We start from the raw sequence: 16,970 nt of genomic DNA on the forward strand, positions 1-16,970 counted from the left end.
CCATGAATTACGCTTCATTGATTTATGGAAATAAATTAACCTCTTGTTAATTCACTTTTTATTTGTGTGGTTTTCCCTTTGCAAAGTGGCACAAGATTATACATTTATTTGGTGTTTTTCTTTTCTCAAACTTTTTTTTACGGATTTTACACCAATTTCTAAGAAATTGTGCCTCGTTTTGTTACATTCCATTAAATATTTTATTCCAAAAAAACTGAGGCTGTAGCTGAATGACTGCTGGTCACGTTAGTATAAAAAAAAAAAAAAGTACACTTGGGCTGGTTGGTGTCCAGAAATGGTACTAAGCTGAATCTGATAAGGTTGTTCTGGTTCTGAACGTTTAGTATTTTCTATCAGGCATTAGAAGGGGCAGCTTGGAATCGGGTCCATCATTAGAAACACGGCAGCTCTCATGTTGTGAAGAGCTTTGGAGAAGATCAGAATGGTCCAAAAAATACTCAATAAATTCGTTGGTGCCAAGTATGTCGCTATTCTGAGGACGTGGTGAGTCAGCACTGTAACAAGCTGAGTTTTGTTTATAATTAACGGCGTTTTGGAGCGGTCGCTGTCCTTATGTCCTTCGGTGTGACCCGTTTAGCTGACTTTAGCTTAGCTTAGGACTGAATTAAATCTGCTTCATTACGCAGTTTATTTATTATCCTTTAGTCTAGGAGGTTACTAGCCTATAATGACTATTAGTGATAGTACTGTTAAAGACTCACCTAAAGTTAATCATACCTAAGCTCATACCAAGTCCAAAAGTGTTCATGTTTTGATTTCTTGTTCACTTGTTTAGCATCATAATATATTAAGTATTCCCATTTTTGTTATTATCGCTCAATAATTTTAATCAGAACAAATCCTAAGAAAGTGTTGTTCGCCAAATATCTGCAGCCTGGAGCTACAGAACACCAAACTTCATGTTTTCTTCAGATTAGCTTAAACAGTGCTTGGTAAATATTTACATGGACAAGCAGCTGCACCCAAACCTTACATGACCAAGTGCAATGGAAAGCATCGGCTGCACTGAGGTGAAGCACACACTAGATCAATGGAGACATGATCTCTGGAGTCATAAATCATGTATCCTTGTCAACCAGTCTGGTTTTGACAGTTGCCAGGAGAACAGCACTTGCCTGCCTGCATTTTGCCAAGTGTAAAGTTTTATGCAGAGGGGATTATGGTGTGAGGCTGTTTTACAGGAGTTGGACTCATCTGCGTAGCTCCAGTGAAAGGAAGTCCTGATCATTTAGCATATCAAGACATTTTGGACAATTTCATGCTCCCAATGTTTTGCCAACAGTTTGGCGATAGCCCTTTTTGTTCTAACATGACAGCGCCCCAGTGCACAAGGCAGGGTCCATAAAGACACTGATGAGGAGGTTTGGTGTAGAAGAACTTGACTGGCCTGCGTTGAGTCCTGCACTTCAACACAATAGGAAAGCTTTGGGACGAATTAAGAGTGGAGACTGCGAGCCAACATCAGTGTCTAACCTCACATATATGTTTTTAGGTAGAGTGGTCTCCATTAACTAAACTTTGCAGAAAACTTTCTCAGAAGAATGGAAAGGCATTGTATTAAACCCTCCAGATTTAGAATGGGATGTCGCTTAAGTTTATATGCATTTGAAGATGGATAAAGCCAAAACTTTCACACTTTTTGCACTACTAACAATTTCAAACAATATTAAAAAAAAAAAAGGATTCTTCATAAACAACCTCGGATGATGTTCTCCTTAACATAATGCTGGTGTGTAATGTAAATCATATTGTGACTGTCTATCGTGTGGTATTCTTGTTAGACTGCGCATATTTAATGACAACCTTTCGACGTCCAAACTCACACAATAATTTTACCAACAGTCACAGGTTTAAGTAAATCAGGCGAAAGTAAAAAAAAAAATCTTGTTTTATTTTGAATTTGAAGGCATTATGTTTCAACTTTTAAAAGAACACTTTATAGAAGCAACATTTATGTTAAACCTTTTTTGTGAAACATGTCATTCTTTTTGTATAATACCATTTTTGCAGCAACTTGACCTTAAAAATAACTGGAGATGGTGATGATTCACGCAATGTATGTATTTTGCATTTGCATTCTAGTCCTATTTAGAAATCCCATTTTTTTCCCCCTCCATCTAGGGTACCAAACATGGCTGCTTGGGGGACAGTTGGCGGCGTGGCGCTCATTCACTTCACCGACTGGCGATTAATTCTAGACTATGTGCCATACATTAATGGGAAGTTCAAGAAGGACGAATAAAGAGAGATTTGAGATGTGAGTCTTTTGACCTCGTATTCAGTAAAATGTGTCCCTTCCTATTCGTTGCCTGTGAATTTCAACACTTTAGGTTTTAGTGCAGTCATGGAGGCCGTGCCAGGTACCTCAGCTGAAAACAAGCTTCTGTGTTACAGTTTAATATTGCTGCAACCTTGCTTACATCTAACAGACAGATGCTAAGGCATGTTGGACACATGTGGTCACGCAATAGACAGGGGACGTCCCCAAACTGATTCTAAACCTCTGTGGTGTTTACTAACCAGCGCTTACTGCTTCACAGTTCAAGTTATTTTGAAGGGCTTGTTAGGTGGCTGTGCGGGTATGGGCTACTATAAAAATACCACGGTTTGATGGTGTCATAGTATTTACATGAAACAACAAAAATCCCTGACATGACCTACTCACTTTTATTTTAAACAGAAAATAAATCATTTCCGCTGCAGTTAAAGTGTTAGATTCATTAATACAGTCATATTGTTTGAACATTTTTTTGTTTTGATACAAAGACCTAACCAAAATAGAATAAACATGCAACATTTGTAGTAGTATCCTTTTTTGTCTTGGTTGTAAGTAAGGAAAATCATGTAGGAGTTTTATTTCAGCCAGATAACCAGCTGTGCACAGCAACAGATGGGGGAGGGGCAGCACTGTACTACTTTATGCTCCACATAGCAGAAGAAAGTTCACCAGCCTTTTTATTCCCTGGCATCTAATCGAAGAGATTTTAAAATATAGGGATATTAGTATTAAGACACTTTTAACATAACGTTTTTTTAAACCTTAATATGCCCCGGCACTTTTACCCAGCCCATACCTACATCAAAGCTTTATTTATTTGTATACTCTAAAACATTTCTATGCAGCTAAACTTGTTTTAATTTTCTAAACTCAGAAAATGTTTCAGAAGAATTACTTTGATATATTATTATTTTTTATTTTAATTAAGAAAATGTGTGTGTATTAGTACTTTTTGTGTAGATCATTTTGTAATCCTTTAGGTACATATGAAGTAATTGCTCCTTTTTTATGTATTATGTGTTCATTTGAAATCGGTATACTTTTAGAGGCCTTACTCATCACCATTAGCCTTAAATCCCAGTGTAGACATAGTAATGTCAGAAATGATCAGCTTCATAAGAATGTTCCCTGCGTTGGGTCAGAGTTCAGTGCTTTTGACCCAATCAAATGGATTTGTGTTTTATTGAATAAGCCATGTATCTGCTTACAGGACCAGAACTCTGGGCACATGGGTGGATTCCTTTCGCAGAGAAAGCTTTAGTCGGATGCCCTGTCTCCACAGGCTGCAGGATGCACTGTAAAATGGCTTCTTTTCATCCAGTGTTGTGAAGATGTGAATAAATCATTAATTTATCCTGATGAGTCCCAAGAATTTTTGTAAAGGTTCAACTATTAAACAGGTTTTGCTAAAAACTTTGGTTAGCGTTATTTTGATTTCATTTTTTTGTTACAAAACACCTAATCTATAACCAATCCAGGAGCATTTACAGACCTTAAAAAACTACAGAACAGTGATATTAACTTTAAGGAGGAGAAATTCCCCCGCAGCTTTCAATGCCCGTTGTAATGTGTGCAGAAATAAAATATGTCCGCTGGAGTGTTCCTGCTGGAGGACCAGACATTGTGCTCTTTTAATCAAGCACACACTGCGAAATTTGCGTGGATAATGTCTTTCATTTTTAACATCGGAGGGGGGAGGGGACTCTGCAAGAGGAGAGGGGAGAAGGGATTTAACAGCAAGAGGCTGAAAGCGAGATAGTGTCCTCAAGATGGATAAAAACGAGTAAGTACACCCGCTAAACAACGATTAAACCACCACCAAGGAAGTTGATAGCTGTAATTCTGGTGTTTGTTGCCATCTTTAATATAAACGTGCAAAGTATGTTTATCATCGATTAGGCTGCGGTCTCGGTCTCTGCTAACAGCAGTCCGGCGGTGTCTCCTGAATCTGTGTCACTCTTTCCCCCCCAGTTTAAATCATTGTTGTATGATTACATTTTCCCAATCAGTGCAAGGATATATGTTGCATTGAAATAATGTGTTTTCCACTAGGATTAAACCGTATGAAACGAGTGCATTTATTTGTTTTGCGTCGGTTTGAAAAAAAAAAACCGCACACTGGATCTTTAAAAACGTGACATGTATTTATAATAAGCTGCGTTTACTTCACGGGATCTACCCCTCAATGAAATGATCAAAAAGCCGACTCCAAGTCTGAAGGACAACGGATTTCATTGTCGTGGTCAAACGACTCCCTGATGTCGTGCAACTTACGTAGAACTTGCGCATTTTAATTCACAATGTGCGCTTTTTTTGCGCTGCTTCTGTTAGATTCAGCTGCGGCAATGGAGGCTGTCAGTGCTGCTTCGGGGTCGCTCTATATTCTGGTGTCACATTTATGGACTCCATACTTTAACGTTGATGTTATGATAGCTGCAAGCGTTCAAACAGAACAAAAAGCAGGACTTCCTGTGCGTTTCAAAGTAAAAGACCACCCTTATTGTTAAGCGGTACTATTATCCTTTGGTCACCGCAACCATGGGAGCAAACACGGTAGGAGAGGTTGTAAGTATATGATATAAAGATGGTTTTTTATGTGCATATGTGAAAAACGATCATTTAAAGCGGTCATTACGTGTGTATTTTCTATTTAGATTATTTGTTGCCTATGGTTTTATGCGTCACACACTCTGCATATGTCACTGGTTCTATATTAACACAAACTTCCTTAAATAAATTGCTTGTGTCCAGCTCTTTTTAGAGAGCCTGGCACACATAAAAAAAAAAAACAGGGCGAGCATTTTAGACAAATCAACCTACTTTTTCTGTAAAATATAACATTACCACAGAGTGTTATATTAAATACTTAAAAAGCAAGACATTAAAAGGTACTTGAACGTCTCACAGCAGTACATATCTGCAAGCAAAATGTATTTCAATAGATGTATTTGGAAACCCCTCTGCCACTGAATTCATGAGAGCTATGAAAAATATGAATGTATGAATATGAATAGGAGTTAAAAACAAGTAATAACATGGTGCCTAATTTATTGGTACCGCTGGTAAAGATTTTGTGCCAATTATTTCTTAGCATGCAATTCTTTTCCCCTCTAAATAATGGTACTCAAACAAAAAATTGGATTTTCTTCTTAAGTTTTCCATTATGAGCTTGTGCTACTGAAATATTGATAAATAGGTCATTTGTAATAACATCATATGATCCGATCTTAGAAAAAATAACTACGAGAACATGATTGAAGCAGGTGTGTAGTTATTATTTTGATACTTATTCAAAGAATTATGAGTTATTTGATTTAAGAAATCCTATAAAGAAAAAAAAAACGAGACAGTATTCACTTATAAAATAATGTTTATTTAAGAAAAATGAAGTTGGTTGCTGTTTGTTTTATGAGCGTTTAAATAGGGATGGCTATGTACGTTTTTCTGTTGTATTACAATAAAAGGGGCAAGTTGTATAAGTTATTTTCTTATAATTACTTGTTTTTTTACTCATTACATTTTGTTTTTTCTTTTTATGATGAATAAAATCAGTAGAATAAAACTAAATTGCACTTTATCAAACCCTGAAGAACAACAATTTTGTCACAGCATTTTGAGCCGCGATTTCCATTTTCTGACTTCAAAAAATGTGCTTGAATATTTCTAATAAGTCGGTTAAACAAGGGTGTAAGGAAAACACAGATTGCTTAAAAATCATTTGTGACAATCATTTTGAACACAATTCAGCATTATCGTTAAAAAAAAAAAACATGCTCTTGGCAAATTTTTATTAATTAATCGTATATCTTAAGACTCTCCGCTTGGTGTTTCATGACCCACAGTCAGGACACGACCTCAATCTTTGGGACCAAATATTTTCCCTGAAGCTTTTCTTCTGAAGTCTGAAACATCAAGCTTCCGGTCTAGCTCCGCGCTGCTCCGTTTTTTCCTTTGCGGATGTAGCTCCGGCGGTGACACGCATGTAGTGATGGGGCCGGGAGCCGCAGCGGAGCGATCTGCGCGGTATGCTTTTAGCCGGGAGATCCCATTACACGGGCACACGCTTTAAAATGGTCGAAACAAAAGCGTGAGAAGCTCCCGACCAGCCGTTCAGATTGCAGCGACACGTTTTCCCAAAATCCAACCTGGCTATTTGCTGTATCTTTTAGCGGATTCACTGGCCAGCCGCGGGGGATATGGAGAAGAAAAGGTGGGATTGCTCTGCTCTCCCCAAAGGCTGGAAAATGGAAGAAGTGACCAGAAAGTCGGGTTTGTCAGCTGGGAAAAGCGATGTCTATTATTTTAGGTACTAAATGACTGATAACTTGAAGTACACCCCTGTTGCACCATACACCGAGCCAGCGTACGTAAGCAGACAGGAGAATGATCAGGGTGGTCGGTAAAAAACAAAAAAAAGTTTTGAAGGAATATAGGAGGGAGGTTGGTGGCAGGACAAGCAGGCCACCTCCTCCCAGAAGGAGTCCCTTCAGCCGCGCAGGCCCGCCTGGGCCTACCGGCCAACAAAAGTCAGTGTGATCTCAGTTAATAATACTCTCTGTGTCCCATTGAAGTGAAGATTTGTTCTCATTTAGCAGAGGAGAAGAGCAAGATGAGGAACAGAGGCAAGACAGGGGGGAGGCGGGTCGGTTGTATAGTTTGTGGTAGGCTGACTGTACAATCCTACTGGTGTTGATGGTTTTGTATCATGTAAGATGCATTTGCATGAGATACTAGCACGAATCCACCCACTGTGTTGTTTTGTTGTTCACTGATCAGGTTAGAGATACTGATGCTCCTTCAGGCAGAGCTGCTGTGTGTCCATCGTAAACATCAGGTGTTAGTTTCGCCATCTTTACACTGTGTTCATTCATATCTGGTGGTACTTTTTTTTTTTTTAACATTGTCCTGAATACTTGTTTTTCATAACCATTTCTGATTCGCTTACTAGAATCCTGTAGATTTTCATAAGACCGCAGGGCTTAATTGAGTTTTTTCCATTTAAAAGATGCCTTCTTTTCTGTGATTTCAGCATCATTGCTCGTTCAGATGAATAAATGCTTTGCTGCACGTTGTGGTCCATGTATGAATGTAGTGTCTGAATATTAGTCTTCATGTCGATCTGCCTGTGCCCTTGTTTTTCTTTTTTCTATTTTTTGGGGAGCAACAGTTTGGACTAATGCAGTCATGTTTCTTGTTAGTCCATCTGGAAAGAAGTTTAGGAGCAAGCCTCAGCTGGCCCGTTACCTCGGTAACCAGATGGACCTCAGCTCCTTTGATTTTCGCACAGGGAAGATGCTGATGAGCAAGCTGAACAAGAACCGCCAGAGACTGCGATACGACCACAACAACCAGAACAAGGTGAGGTGAACAGGCTGGTCGGATGCTACAGCAGGTCCACCACTGATTCCTGTTTCCTGGAAGTTGGGCTAATTTCATTTTTGGCTTTTAATGATGCATGTGAATCTTTTTTTTAAACTAATAATACAATAGACCTATTCAGTTCATTTGAAAGACTGGAATTTGGTGCACCCAATTTGAATATGTGGATCTTCTGTAGCGCACACATGATCAAAACATACATTCAGGTAAAAATATTTATTATATTAGTCACTGATATTTGATTTGGATACATGCCTCTTAGCAAGCTGTAGAGAAACTACACACTGTTTGCAGCTGTGAACTTGTGGGACCATTCTGGCTAGGTATTTGACCCCTTGTCTTTCTATCAATAACCTAGCTCATAAGTGTTGTCCACAAACCTAAGTATAATTCCAGTCAGGTCTTTCCAAAATCTTGATGCTGGTCATCTTCATTTTTGGGAGCAGTGTCCTGTTGGAATATCAAATTAGGCCCAACTCTGAAAAATCTAGCTGCTGATTTGAATTGGGTAGGAGAATCCGGAGGTTTTGCTATTTATTTTTTTTCCCCCACCATATCAGCACAATAGCATGATGCAGCTGTCACCATGTTTGACAGCTAGTACAGTATTCTTAAGTTTGAAAGCATGACCTCTCCAAACATTCTTGCGTCATTTTGGCCAAATATCTCAATTTTATTCCCATCTGACCATAAAACCTTCTCTCTTGTGGGCATTTGGCTTGTCCTTGGTGGTTCCCGATCATTTAACCCATTTTCTTTGATCTCTTTCTTTCAGAGGTTTGGGTCAGATGGTTGAAACTTTGACACGGTTGGGTCTTCTGATAGGACAAGCATCCCAAACACACACATCAAAAGTGGTTAAGGTATAGATAAATGAGGCTGAGAATAGTTTTTTTGAAAAGAGTAGACCTTCCTGGAGTATTCCTAAAAGCCGGGTCTGTCCATCGAAACCAAATAGTTTATTTGAACTATATCAATTCTGCCTAGTAGAGTGGTCAAATATCTAATCAGAACTGTGCTAGAAGCTTGATGGTTACAAAAGCATGTAGTTGAAGTGCAATAAGCCAAGTGATATTTAACCAAACTGAGATGGCGGGTGTATCAAGGTTCAATGTTACTTCATTTCTGCCCGTAGGTAGATTTGGTTTGCATGGTTCAAAATACACTTACTTACACACACACACACACACACACACACACACACACACACACACACACACACACACACTCTTGTTTTGCTATATGTAGTGAGGACCATGTGTTGACTCCTATTGATTTTCAGTCATTTTCAACCCTTTCTATGCCCTAACCCTGACAATAACCCTAAACCTAACCATTACCAGTGCTTACCTAACCCTAACCTTAACCTAAAGTCAATTCACACCTTAGTCCTAAACCTAACCATTAGCAAAATAGGTCGTCAGGACCAGCAAAATGTCCTCACTTTGGTACAAATGGTCCTCAATTTGATGGTGAAATTGGGAAAATGGTTCTCAGATTACTACATTTAAGTCCAAATCAACCTGGAGTAATAATTCTTGTCTCTATTCCTTCTTATCTTACCCTCCCCTCTGCTCTCCTTGTTTCTCAGGGCAAACCTGACTTAAACACGTCGCTGCCAGTAAGGCAGACGGCCTCCATTTTTAAGCAGCCTGTTACAAAGGTCACGAACCATCCCAACAACAAAGTGAAGACGGATCCTCAGAAAGCCGTTGATCAGCCCCGACAGGTGAAAAGTCCCTGGTTATTATCAACGTCATGCCGAACAAACCAGAAGGACTAGTTTAAGACAACATAATGTGAAGTATTACGAGTCAAAAGTGACAAAGGTTTACTTTCCTTCATTGTGAATTTACTTTTTGAACTAGGAGCAACACTTTTTAATGTTTTTTCTATGTACAGCTTTTTTGGGAGAAGAAACTCGGTGGTCTTAATGCGTATGACATCGCAGAGGAGCTGGTGAAAACGATGGAGCTGCCTAAAGGCCTGCAAGGTAAAATGCCTGAGCATCAGCCACGGTAATGACATCTCCTAGGGAGGTCGCCTTGTAAATTTCTGACGCCTCTGCTGCTCCTGTAGGTGTTGGCCCAGGCTGCACGGACAAAACTCTCCTGTCGGCTATAGCGAGCGCTCTCCACACCAGCGCTGCGCCGATCACGGGGCAGCTGTCTGCAGCTGTGGAGAAGAACCCCGGAGTGTGGCTGAACACAGCCCAGCCGCTGTGCAAGGCCTTTATAGTCACAGACGAAGACATCCGGTGGGTGGTTGTCACCAGAACGAACGCCGTTGTAAAGATCCGGACTGTTAATTACTACAAACCTGTTTCAAACAGTCAGATCTGAAATTAGTTACAATTAGAAAAACAGTAACGTTACAGTTAAAAAGGGGAAATAACAGCCAGTCAGTGGGAATAATGCTGCATGTTTTATTCTTTTATGACTGGCATTTTAATTTGCCTGAGCGCATTAATGTTTGTAATCCAGTCCTTGTTATTGGTTGTTAGCAGAATTCCCAGGGACCACTGGGTCTGTCCAGAAACGCAGCATCTGCTCTGTGCTCATCCAACAGCTCTAACTGTCGCCTACTAACGACTTCCTGTTGCGATGTGTGCAGGAAACAGGAGGAGCTGGTGTACAGCGTCAGGAAGAGGCTGGAGGAGGCGCTCATGGCTGACATGCTGGCTCACGTGGAGGAGGCCGCCACCGAGGGAGAGCCCCTGAAGGAGGAGGGCAACGGCAGCGAAGACATGGAGACCGTATAGCACAGGTAGGAGGGACACTGATGAAACTGTTGCAGGTGTTTTTTTTTTTGTTTTTTTTACAACTATAAATCTGAAAAGTGTGGCATGCATCTGTATTCAGCTCCTCCGTACTCCGATTCCCCTAAATAAAAATCAAGTGCAACCGCTTGCCTTAAAAAGTCACCTTATTAGTAATTGGGGCTCCAGCTGTGTGTAATGTAATCTCAGTATAAGTACAGCTGTTCTGTGACCATCATCCCTATCCCTACCATGTGACATACAGGTCCTTCTCAAAATATTAGCATATTGTGATAAAGTTCATTATTTTCCATAATGTCATGATGAAAATGTAACATTCATATATTTTAGATTCATTGCACACTAACTGAAATATTTCAGGTCTTTTATTGTCTTAATACGGATGATTTTGGCATACAGCTCATGAAAACCCAAAATTCCTATCTCACAAAATTAGCATATCATTAAAAGGGTCTCTAAACGAGCTATGAACCTAATCATCTGAATCAACGAGTTAACTCTAAACACCTGCAAAAGATTCCTCGTTCGTTCGTCGTCTTCCGCTTATCCAGGACCGGGTCGCGGGGGCAGCAGACTCAGCAGAGACGCCCAGACGTCCCTCTCTCCAAACACCTCCTCCAGCTCCTCCAGGGGGAGCCCAAGGCGTTCCCAGGCCAGCCGAGAGACATAGTCCCTCCAGCGTGTCCTGGGCCGTCCCCTGGGCCTCCTCCCGGTGGGACGTGCCTGGAACACCTCCCGAGGAAGGCGTCCAGGAGGCATCCGGTATAGATGCCCGAGCCACCTCAACTGGGTCCTCTCGATGTGGAGGAGTTGCGGCTCTACTCCGAGCTCCTCCCGGATGGCCGAGCTCCTCACCCTATCTCTAAGGGAGTGCCCGGCCACCCTACGGAGGAAGCTCATTTCAGCCGCTTCTATCCGCGATCTCGTTCTTTCGGTCATGACCCAAAGTTCATGGCCATAGGTGAGGGTAGGAACGTAGACCGACCGGTAAATTGAGAGCTTTGCTTTTCGGCTCAGCTCTCTCTTCACCACAATGGACCGGCACAGTGCCCCCATTACTGTGGCAGCCGCACCGATCCGTCTGTCGATCTCCCGCTCCATTCTTCCCTCACTCGTGAACAAGACCCCGAGATACTTAAACTCCTCCACTTGAGGCAGGAACTCCCCTCCAACCTGAAGAGGACAAGCCACCCTTTTCTGGTCGAGAACCATGGCCTCGGACTTGGAGGAGCTGATCCTCATCCCAGCCGCTTCACACTTGGCTGCGAACCGCCACAGTGCATGCTGTAGGTCTTGGCTAGAGGGGGCCAGCAGGACCACGTCATCCGCAAAAAGAAGAGACGAAATCCACTGGTCCCCAAACCAGACCCCCTCCGGCCCTTGGCTGCGTCTAGAAATCCTGTCCATAAAAGTTATGAACAGGACCGGTGACAAAGGGCAGCCCTGCTGGAGTCCAACATGCACTGGGAACAGGTCCGACTTAGTGCCGGCAATGCGTACCAAACTCTTGCTCCGCTCGTACAGGGACCGGATGGCCCCTAATAAAGGGCCCCGGATTCCATACTCCTGGAGCACCCCCCACAGGGCATCAAGAGGGACACAGTCGAATGCCTTCTCCAGGTCCACAAAACACATGTGAACCGGTTGGGCAAACTCCCATGAACCCTCGAGCACCCTGTAGAGGGTATAGAGCTGGTCCAGTGTTCCACGGCCGGGACGAAAACCACACTGTTCCTCCTGAAGCCGAGGTTCGACTATCGGTCGGACTCTCTTCTCCAATACCCTGGCATAGGCCTTACCAGGGAGGCTGAGGAGTGTGATCCCCCTGTAGTTGGAACACACCCTCCGGTCCCCCTTCTTATAAAGGGGGACCACCACCCCAGTCTGCCAGTCCAGAGGCACTGTCCCCGACCGCCACGCAATGTTGAAGAGGCGTGTCAACCATGACAGCCCTACAACATCCAGACACTTGAGGTACTCAGGGCGGATCTCATCCACCCCCTCGGTGACTTCAGCCTGGGTGATGAAAGAGTCCAACCCCGAGTCCCCAGCCTCTGTTTCCACCACGGAATGCGTGATGGCAGGATTGAGGAGATCCTCGAAGTACTCCTTCCACCGCCCGATAATGTCCTCAGTCGAGATTCCTGAGGTCTTTAAAACTCCCAGCCTGGTTCATCACTCAAAACCCCAATCATGGGTAAGACTGCCGACCTGACTGCTGTCCAGAAGGCCACTATTGACACCCTCAAGCAAGAGGGTAAGACACAGAAAGAAATTTCTGAATGAATAGGCTGTTCCCAGAGTGCTGTATCAAGGCACCTCAGTGGGAAGTCTGTGGGAAGGAAAAAGTGTGGCAGAAAACGCTGCACAACGAGAAGAGGTGACCGGACCCTGAGGAAGATTGTGGAGAAGGGCCGATTCCAGACCTTGGGGGACCTGCGGAAGCAGTGGACTGAGTCTGGAGTAGAAACATCCAGAGCCACCGTGCACAGGCGTGTGCAGGAAATGGGCTACAGGTGCCGCATTCCCCAGGTCAAGCCACTTTTGAACCAGAAACAGCGGCAGAAGCGCCTGACCTGGGCTACAGAGAAGCAGCACTGGACTGTTGCTCAGTGGTCCAAAGTACTTTTTTCGGATGAAAGCAAATTCTGCATGTCATTCGGAAATCAAGGTGCCAGAGTCTGGAGGAAGACTGGGGAGAAGGAAATGCCAGAAGTCCAGTGTCAAGTACCCACAGTCAGTGATGGTCTGGGGTGCCGTGTCAGCTGCTGGTGTTGGTCCACTGTGTTTTATCAAGGGCAGGGTCAATGCAGCTAGCTATCAGGAGATTTTGGAGCACTTCATGCTTCCATCTGCTGAAAAGCTTTATGGAGATGAAGATTTCATTTTTCAGCACGACCTGGCACCTGCTCACAGTGCCAAAACCACTGGTAAATGGTTTACTGACCATGGTATCACTGTGCTCAATTGGGCTGCCAACTCTCCTGACCTGAACCCCATAGAGAATCTGTGGGATATTGTGAAGAGAACGTTGAGAGACTCAAGACCCAACACTCTGGATGAGTTAAAGGCCGCTATCGAAGCATCCTGGGCCTCCATAAGACCTCAGCAGTGCCACAGGCTGATTGCCTCCATGCCACGCCGCATTGAAGCAGTCATTTCTGCCAAAGGATTCCCGACCAAGTATTGAGTGCATAACTGTACATGATTATTTGAAGGTTGACGTTTTTTGTATTAAAAACACTTTTCTTTTATTGGTCGGATGAAATATGCTAATTTTGTGAGATAGGAATTTTGGGTTTTCATGAGCTGTATGCCAAAATCATCCGTATTAAGACAATAAAACACCTGAAATATTTCAGTTAGTGTGCAATGAATCTAAAATATATGAATGTTAAATTTTCATCATGACATTATGGAAAATAATGAACTTTATCACAATATGCTAATATTTTGAGAAGGACCTGTGGCATCATTCTGTGGAGATGCTTTTCTTCTGCAAGGAAGTTGATCAGAGTTGAGGTAAATACAGGGCAGTCCTGCAGGAAAACCTGTTGGACTATTTTTTTTTTACCGTGGTTTTTCAACCTTTTTTAGATGTCACTGCCACAAATACCCAGTTTTCTAAGTACCGCCATACTGACAGAGGAATTTGTACTTTGTTGGGTTCTGTCTTAAAAACAAAGAAAAGGACTGTTTTTATTTCTACTCGGACATTGGATTGTCCAAGTTTTAAGTTGGAAACATTAACAATTCCAATCGGAAAAGTCTCTCCAACCATGACCTCAAAATCCAATATGGCCGCCTTGCATTATAAAACTTTGTGATGGCCTCAGTAAAAAAACAATTGATTTGCTTCGTTATTTTCCCCACTAAATCTGTAGCACACAGTAGGATACAGCATGCTTCAGTCATCCAGTTGCACCATTGTTTAATAAATAAAATGCGTCAAAATACAATATTAGCTTGCTTTGCTAATAGTAGTTAAACTGATGACCGTACTGTGCAAATCTGTTATGGAAACTCCGCTGGTTTGCAAACTTTCAACCAGAACAATGTTCAGTTGGGTTCTGACTTTTGTGGTTATTGTATCGCTAAACAAGGAGCCACCAGGACCTGTCTTGATTTACTGCCACCTGCTTTAGTAGCTAGTGGGAGTTCTTAAAACACGTCTTCAATGCATTTCTCTTTTGATATATTTCTTATGTTGCAAGGATCAGTCTGCTCAAAAAACTCATCTTTTAGTCTGTTGTTGCTTATTAACCCTACTTCACTATACATTTGTTTATATTTACAATACAAATCTGAAAAGGCTCGACTGAGACAGAGAGTTGCCTTCCAGCAGGACAATGACACCAAATACACAGCCAGAGCTACGATGGAGTGGTTTAGATCAAAGCATATTCATGTGTTGGAACAGCCTAGTCAAAGTCCAGACATAAAGCCAGTTGAGAATTTTATGCTTACAAATGCTTTGCATCCAATCTGACTCTGCGTGAGCTATTTTGCAAAGAATGGACAAAAGAAATCTGTTCTCTAGATGTGCAAACAGGACCTGCTGCTATAATTGTAGCGAAAGGTGGTTCCAGAATACAAACACACGTCACATTTTACCGAGTTTTATTTGTAAAAACATGTTGAAAATCATGTATCTTTTCCGAATCTACACTGTTTTGTGTTGGTCTTTTACATAAATCCTAATAAAACACATTGAAATGTGTAGTTGAGGGTATCTGTTTCACCTCCTTGTCCATTTGGGCTATTTACATAACTACAGCTTAGCTCTGAACCTTTGAATAAGCGGAAGAATCAAATTCTGCCAAATAAAATCGCGTCTGGCGTTTTAAAGCGCTTCCAAGCAAATGTTTTCTAACTGGTTGGTTTGTGTTTCTCCTTGCAGGTTATTGTGAAGGCCGAATGAACTCAATCGACACCACTAACCATGAGCGTTGACCTTAGGATTTCCATTCCTTTGCGGCCCTGAAGAACTGTCCCTCAGTGTCCTGCTTAGGCATCCAGTCACTCCAGAACCCCGCCGGCAGCCCTTGTACCATCCATGATTACCTCCATTAAATGGGACTCCATGACTGTATTTATGAGCTCAGATGAATTTTAATAAGTAAACAGACAACTATGAATGACTTAAATATATTCGATATAATTTACCTTACAATGTGTCAAAATGAGTGTGTAGTGGTATGTGTATTTTTATTAAAAGATGGTGGGTGGATTTGTGTTTTGTTTGCGACAATCATGTCAAATCCAAATGTTTTAGGTCAGCAGACAGTCGATGTGTTTGCCCCTTTTGTTTCGGGCACCTTTGAGGCGATGCTTTTGTACTGCATCTGTAAAGTGAGTGAACTGTCACAGTTCATGTCATTTTTTATATGTAAATGTATTGTGGAAGTCATGTTGAGAGAGAGGGTGGGGGTGTTTTTTAAAAAGTGTATTTTTCTTCGGCTTTCAGAGAGTATGATGGTTCGGTTTTGGTAAGTTTTGTTTCTCATCACTGATCTGGGTGCTTAGAAATGTTCAACAGTGCTTTGTACATTTTTGTTATTTTTAGGTGTCTGTGTTGTCACACACGTGCTGCCTCCTTTAAAAAACCCGCGCACGAAACTGGTGACAGCAGGCCAGATGGTTTTTATCCATCATTTTCCAAGGAAAATATGTCGCAGCATCCAGCTGAAACCATCAAATGACCCTCCCAACCTGAGCAGGCTGATTGCTGAAATAAATGTTACTTATTAAAAACTATCAGTATGTTACCAAACCTGTACTTTGTGTTTCCTTATAGTTTCATGTGTTGTAAAATACTAAAACTTGTCCACGTTTTGTTATTTAACCACATATGTTTGTGAAGTTTAGTGGGACTTTGTGATAGGCCAACACAAAGTGGTGCATATTGTTTAGTGGACGGAAAAAGATGCATAGTTTTCTAAATACTTAGAATCACCTTTCACTTCCATTACCACTGCATGTTTTTTTGTTGTATATTTTACACTTTTTTGCAATATAGCTCATGTTCAGTTAAATTGTATGAATTCTATTACTCTAAACAGCAACTATAACATCTTGCCATGGATTCTGGATTTTTAGGTCGGGTCTTTGACTAGGTCATTCTAACACATGACGATACTTTTAGATAAACCAACTCCAGTCCTGCAAGTTTTCAGCTTCAGGTGTGTTGAAGGGACGCATCTAAAAGCTGCAGGACAGTAGCACTTGATGACTGGAGTTGGGCATCTCACATCTAAACCACTAAATTGTACTTCATGTATTGTATTGCCTTTGGTTTCACTCCATCCATCTTCCCATCAACTGACCTGCTTCCTTGTGCCTGCTGAAGAAAAACAACCATGTTTCAGCATAGGGATGTTACTTTCATACTTAGGGTTTTGTATCTAGGCTAAAAGGTCAGTCTCAGCTGACCTTCCATATGTTTGCTGTGCCCTCCACATGGTTTGTGGGAAACTGCAAGCAACTACCTATACCTGTTTTTTCCATCAATGT

At 41.9% G+C, this 16,970-nt stretch overlaps 2 protein-coding genes across 6 annotated transcripts; both read left to right on the forward strand.

The window, feature by feature from the left end:
- The first annotated feature begins 427 nt into the window (after positions 1-427).
- On the forward strand, positions 428-3,653 carry LOC124874260 (cytochrome b-c1 complex subunit 10-like). Its single transcript, XM_047375543.1, has 3 exons — positions 428-504; positions 2,143-2,278; positions 3,510-3,653. Exons 1-2 carry the CDS (start codon positions 443-445, stop codon positions 2,261-2,263), a joined length of 183 nt encoding a protein of 60 aa, XP_047231499.1. The 5' UTR covers positions 428-442; the 3' UTR covers positions 2,264-2,278; positions 3,510-3,653.
- Positions 3,654-3,977: 324 nt separating this feature from the next.
- Positions 3,978-16,230, forward strand: mbd3b (methyl-CpG binding domain protein 3b). Of its 5 annotated transcripts, none has more exons than XM_047375538.1 (8): positions 4,007-4,082; positions 6,892-6,960; positions 7,498-7,657; positions 9,270-9,407; positions 9,581-9,671; positions 9,758-9,935; positions 10,292-10,444; positions 15,358-16,230. In XM_047375538.1, the coding sequence occupies exons 1-7, from the start codon at positions 4,069-4,071 to the stop codon at positions 10,437-10,439; spliced, it is 798 nt and encodes a 265-aa protein (XP_047231494.1). In that variant the 5' UTR covers positions 4,007-4,068; the 3' UTR covers positions 10,440-10,444; positions 15,358-16,230. The 5 variants fall into 5 exon arrangements, with proteins under 5 accessions (XP_047231496.1, XP_047231494.1, XP_047231495.1 ...); XM_047375539.1 differs by having other exon boundaries at positions 4,040-4,082; positions 6,895-6,960; XM_047375540.1 differs by lacking the exon at positions 6,892-6,960 and having other exon boundaries at positions 3,978-4,082.
- Positions 16,231-16,970: the final 740 nt, after the last annotated feature.

The sequence above is a fragment of the Girardinichthys multiradiatus genome, chromosome 9, assembly GCF_021462225.1.
Source record: "Girardinichthys multiradiatus isolate DD_20200921_A chromosome 9, DD_fGirMul_XY1, whole genome shotgun sequence".
NCBI classification, from domain to species: Eukaryota; Metazoa; Chordata; class Actinopteri; order Cyprinodontiformes; family Goodeidae; genus Girardinichthys; species Girardinichthys multiradiatus.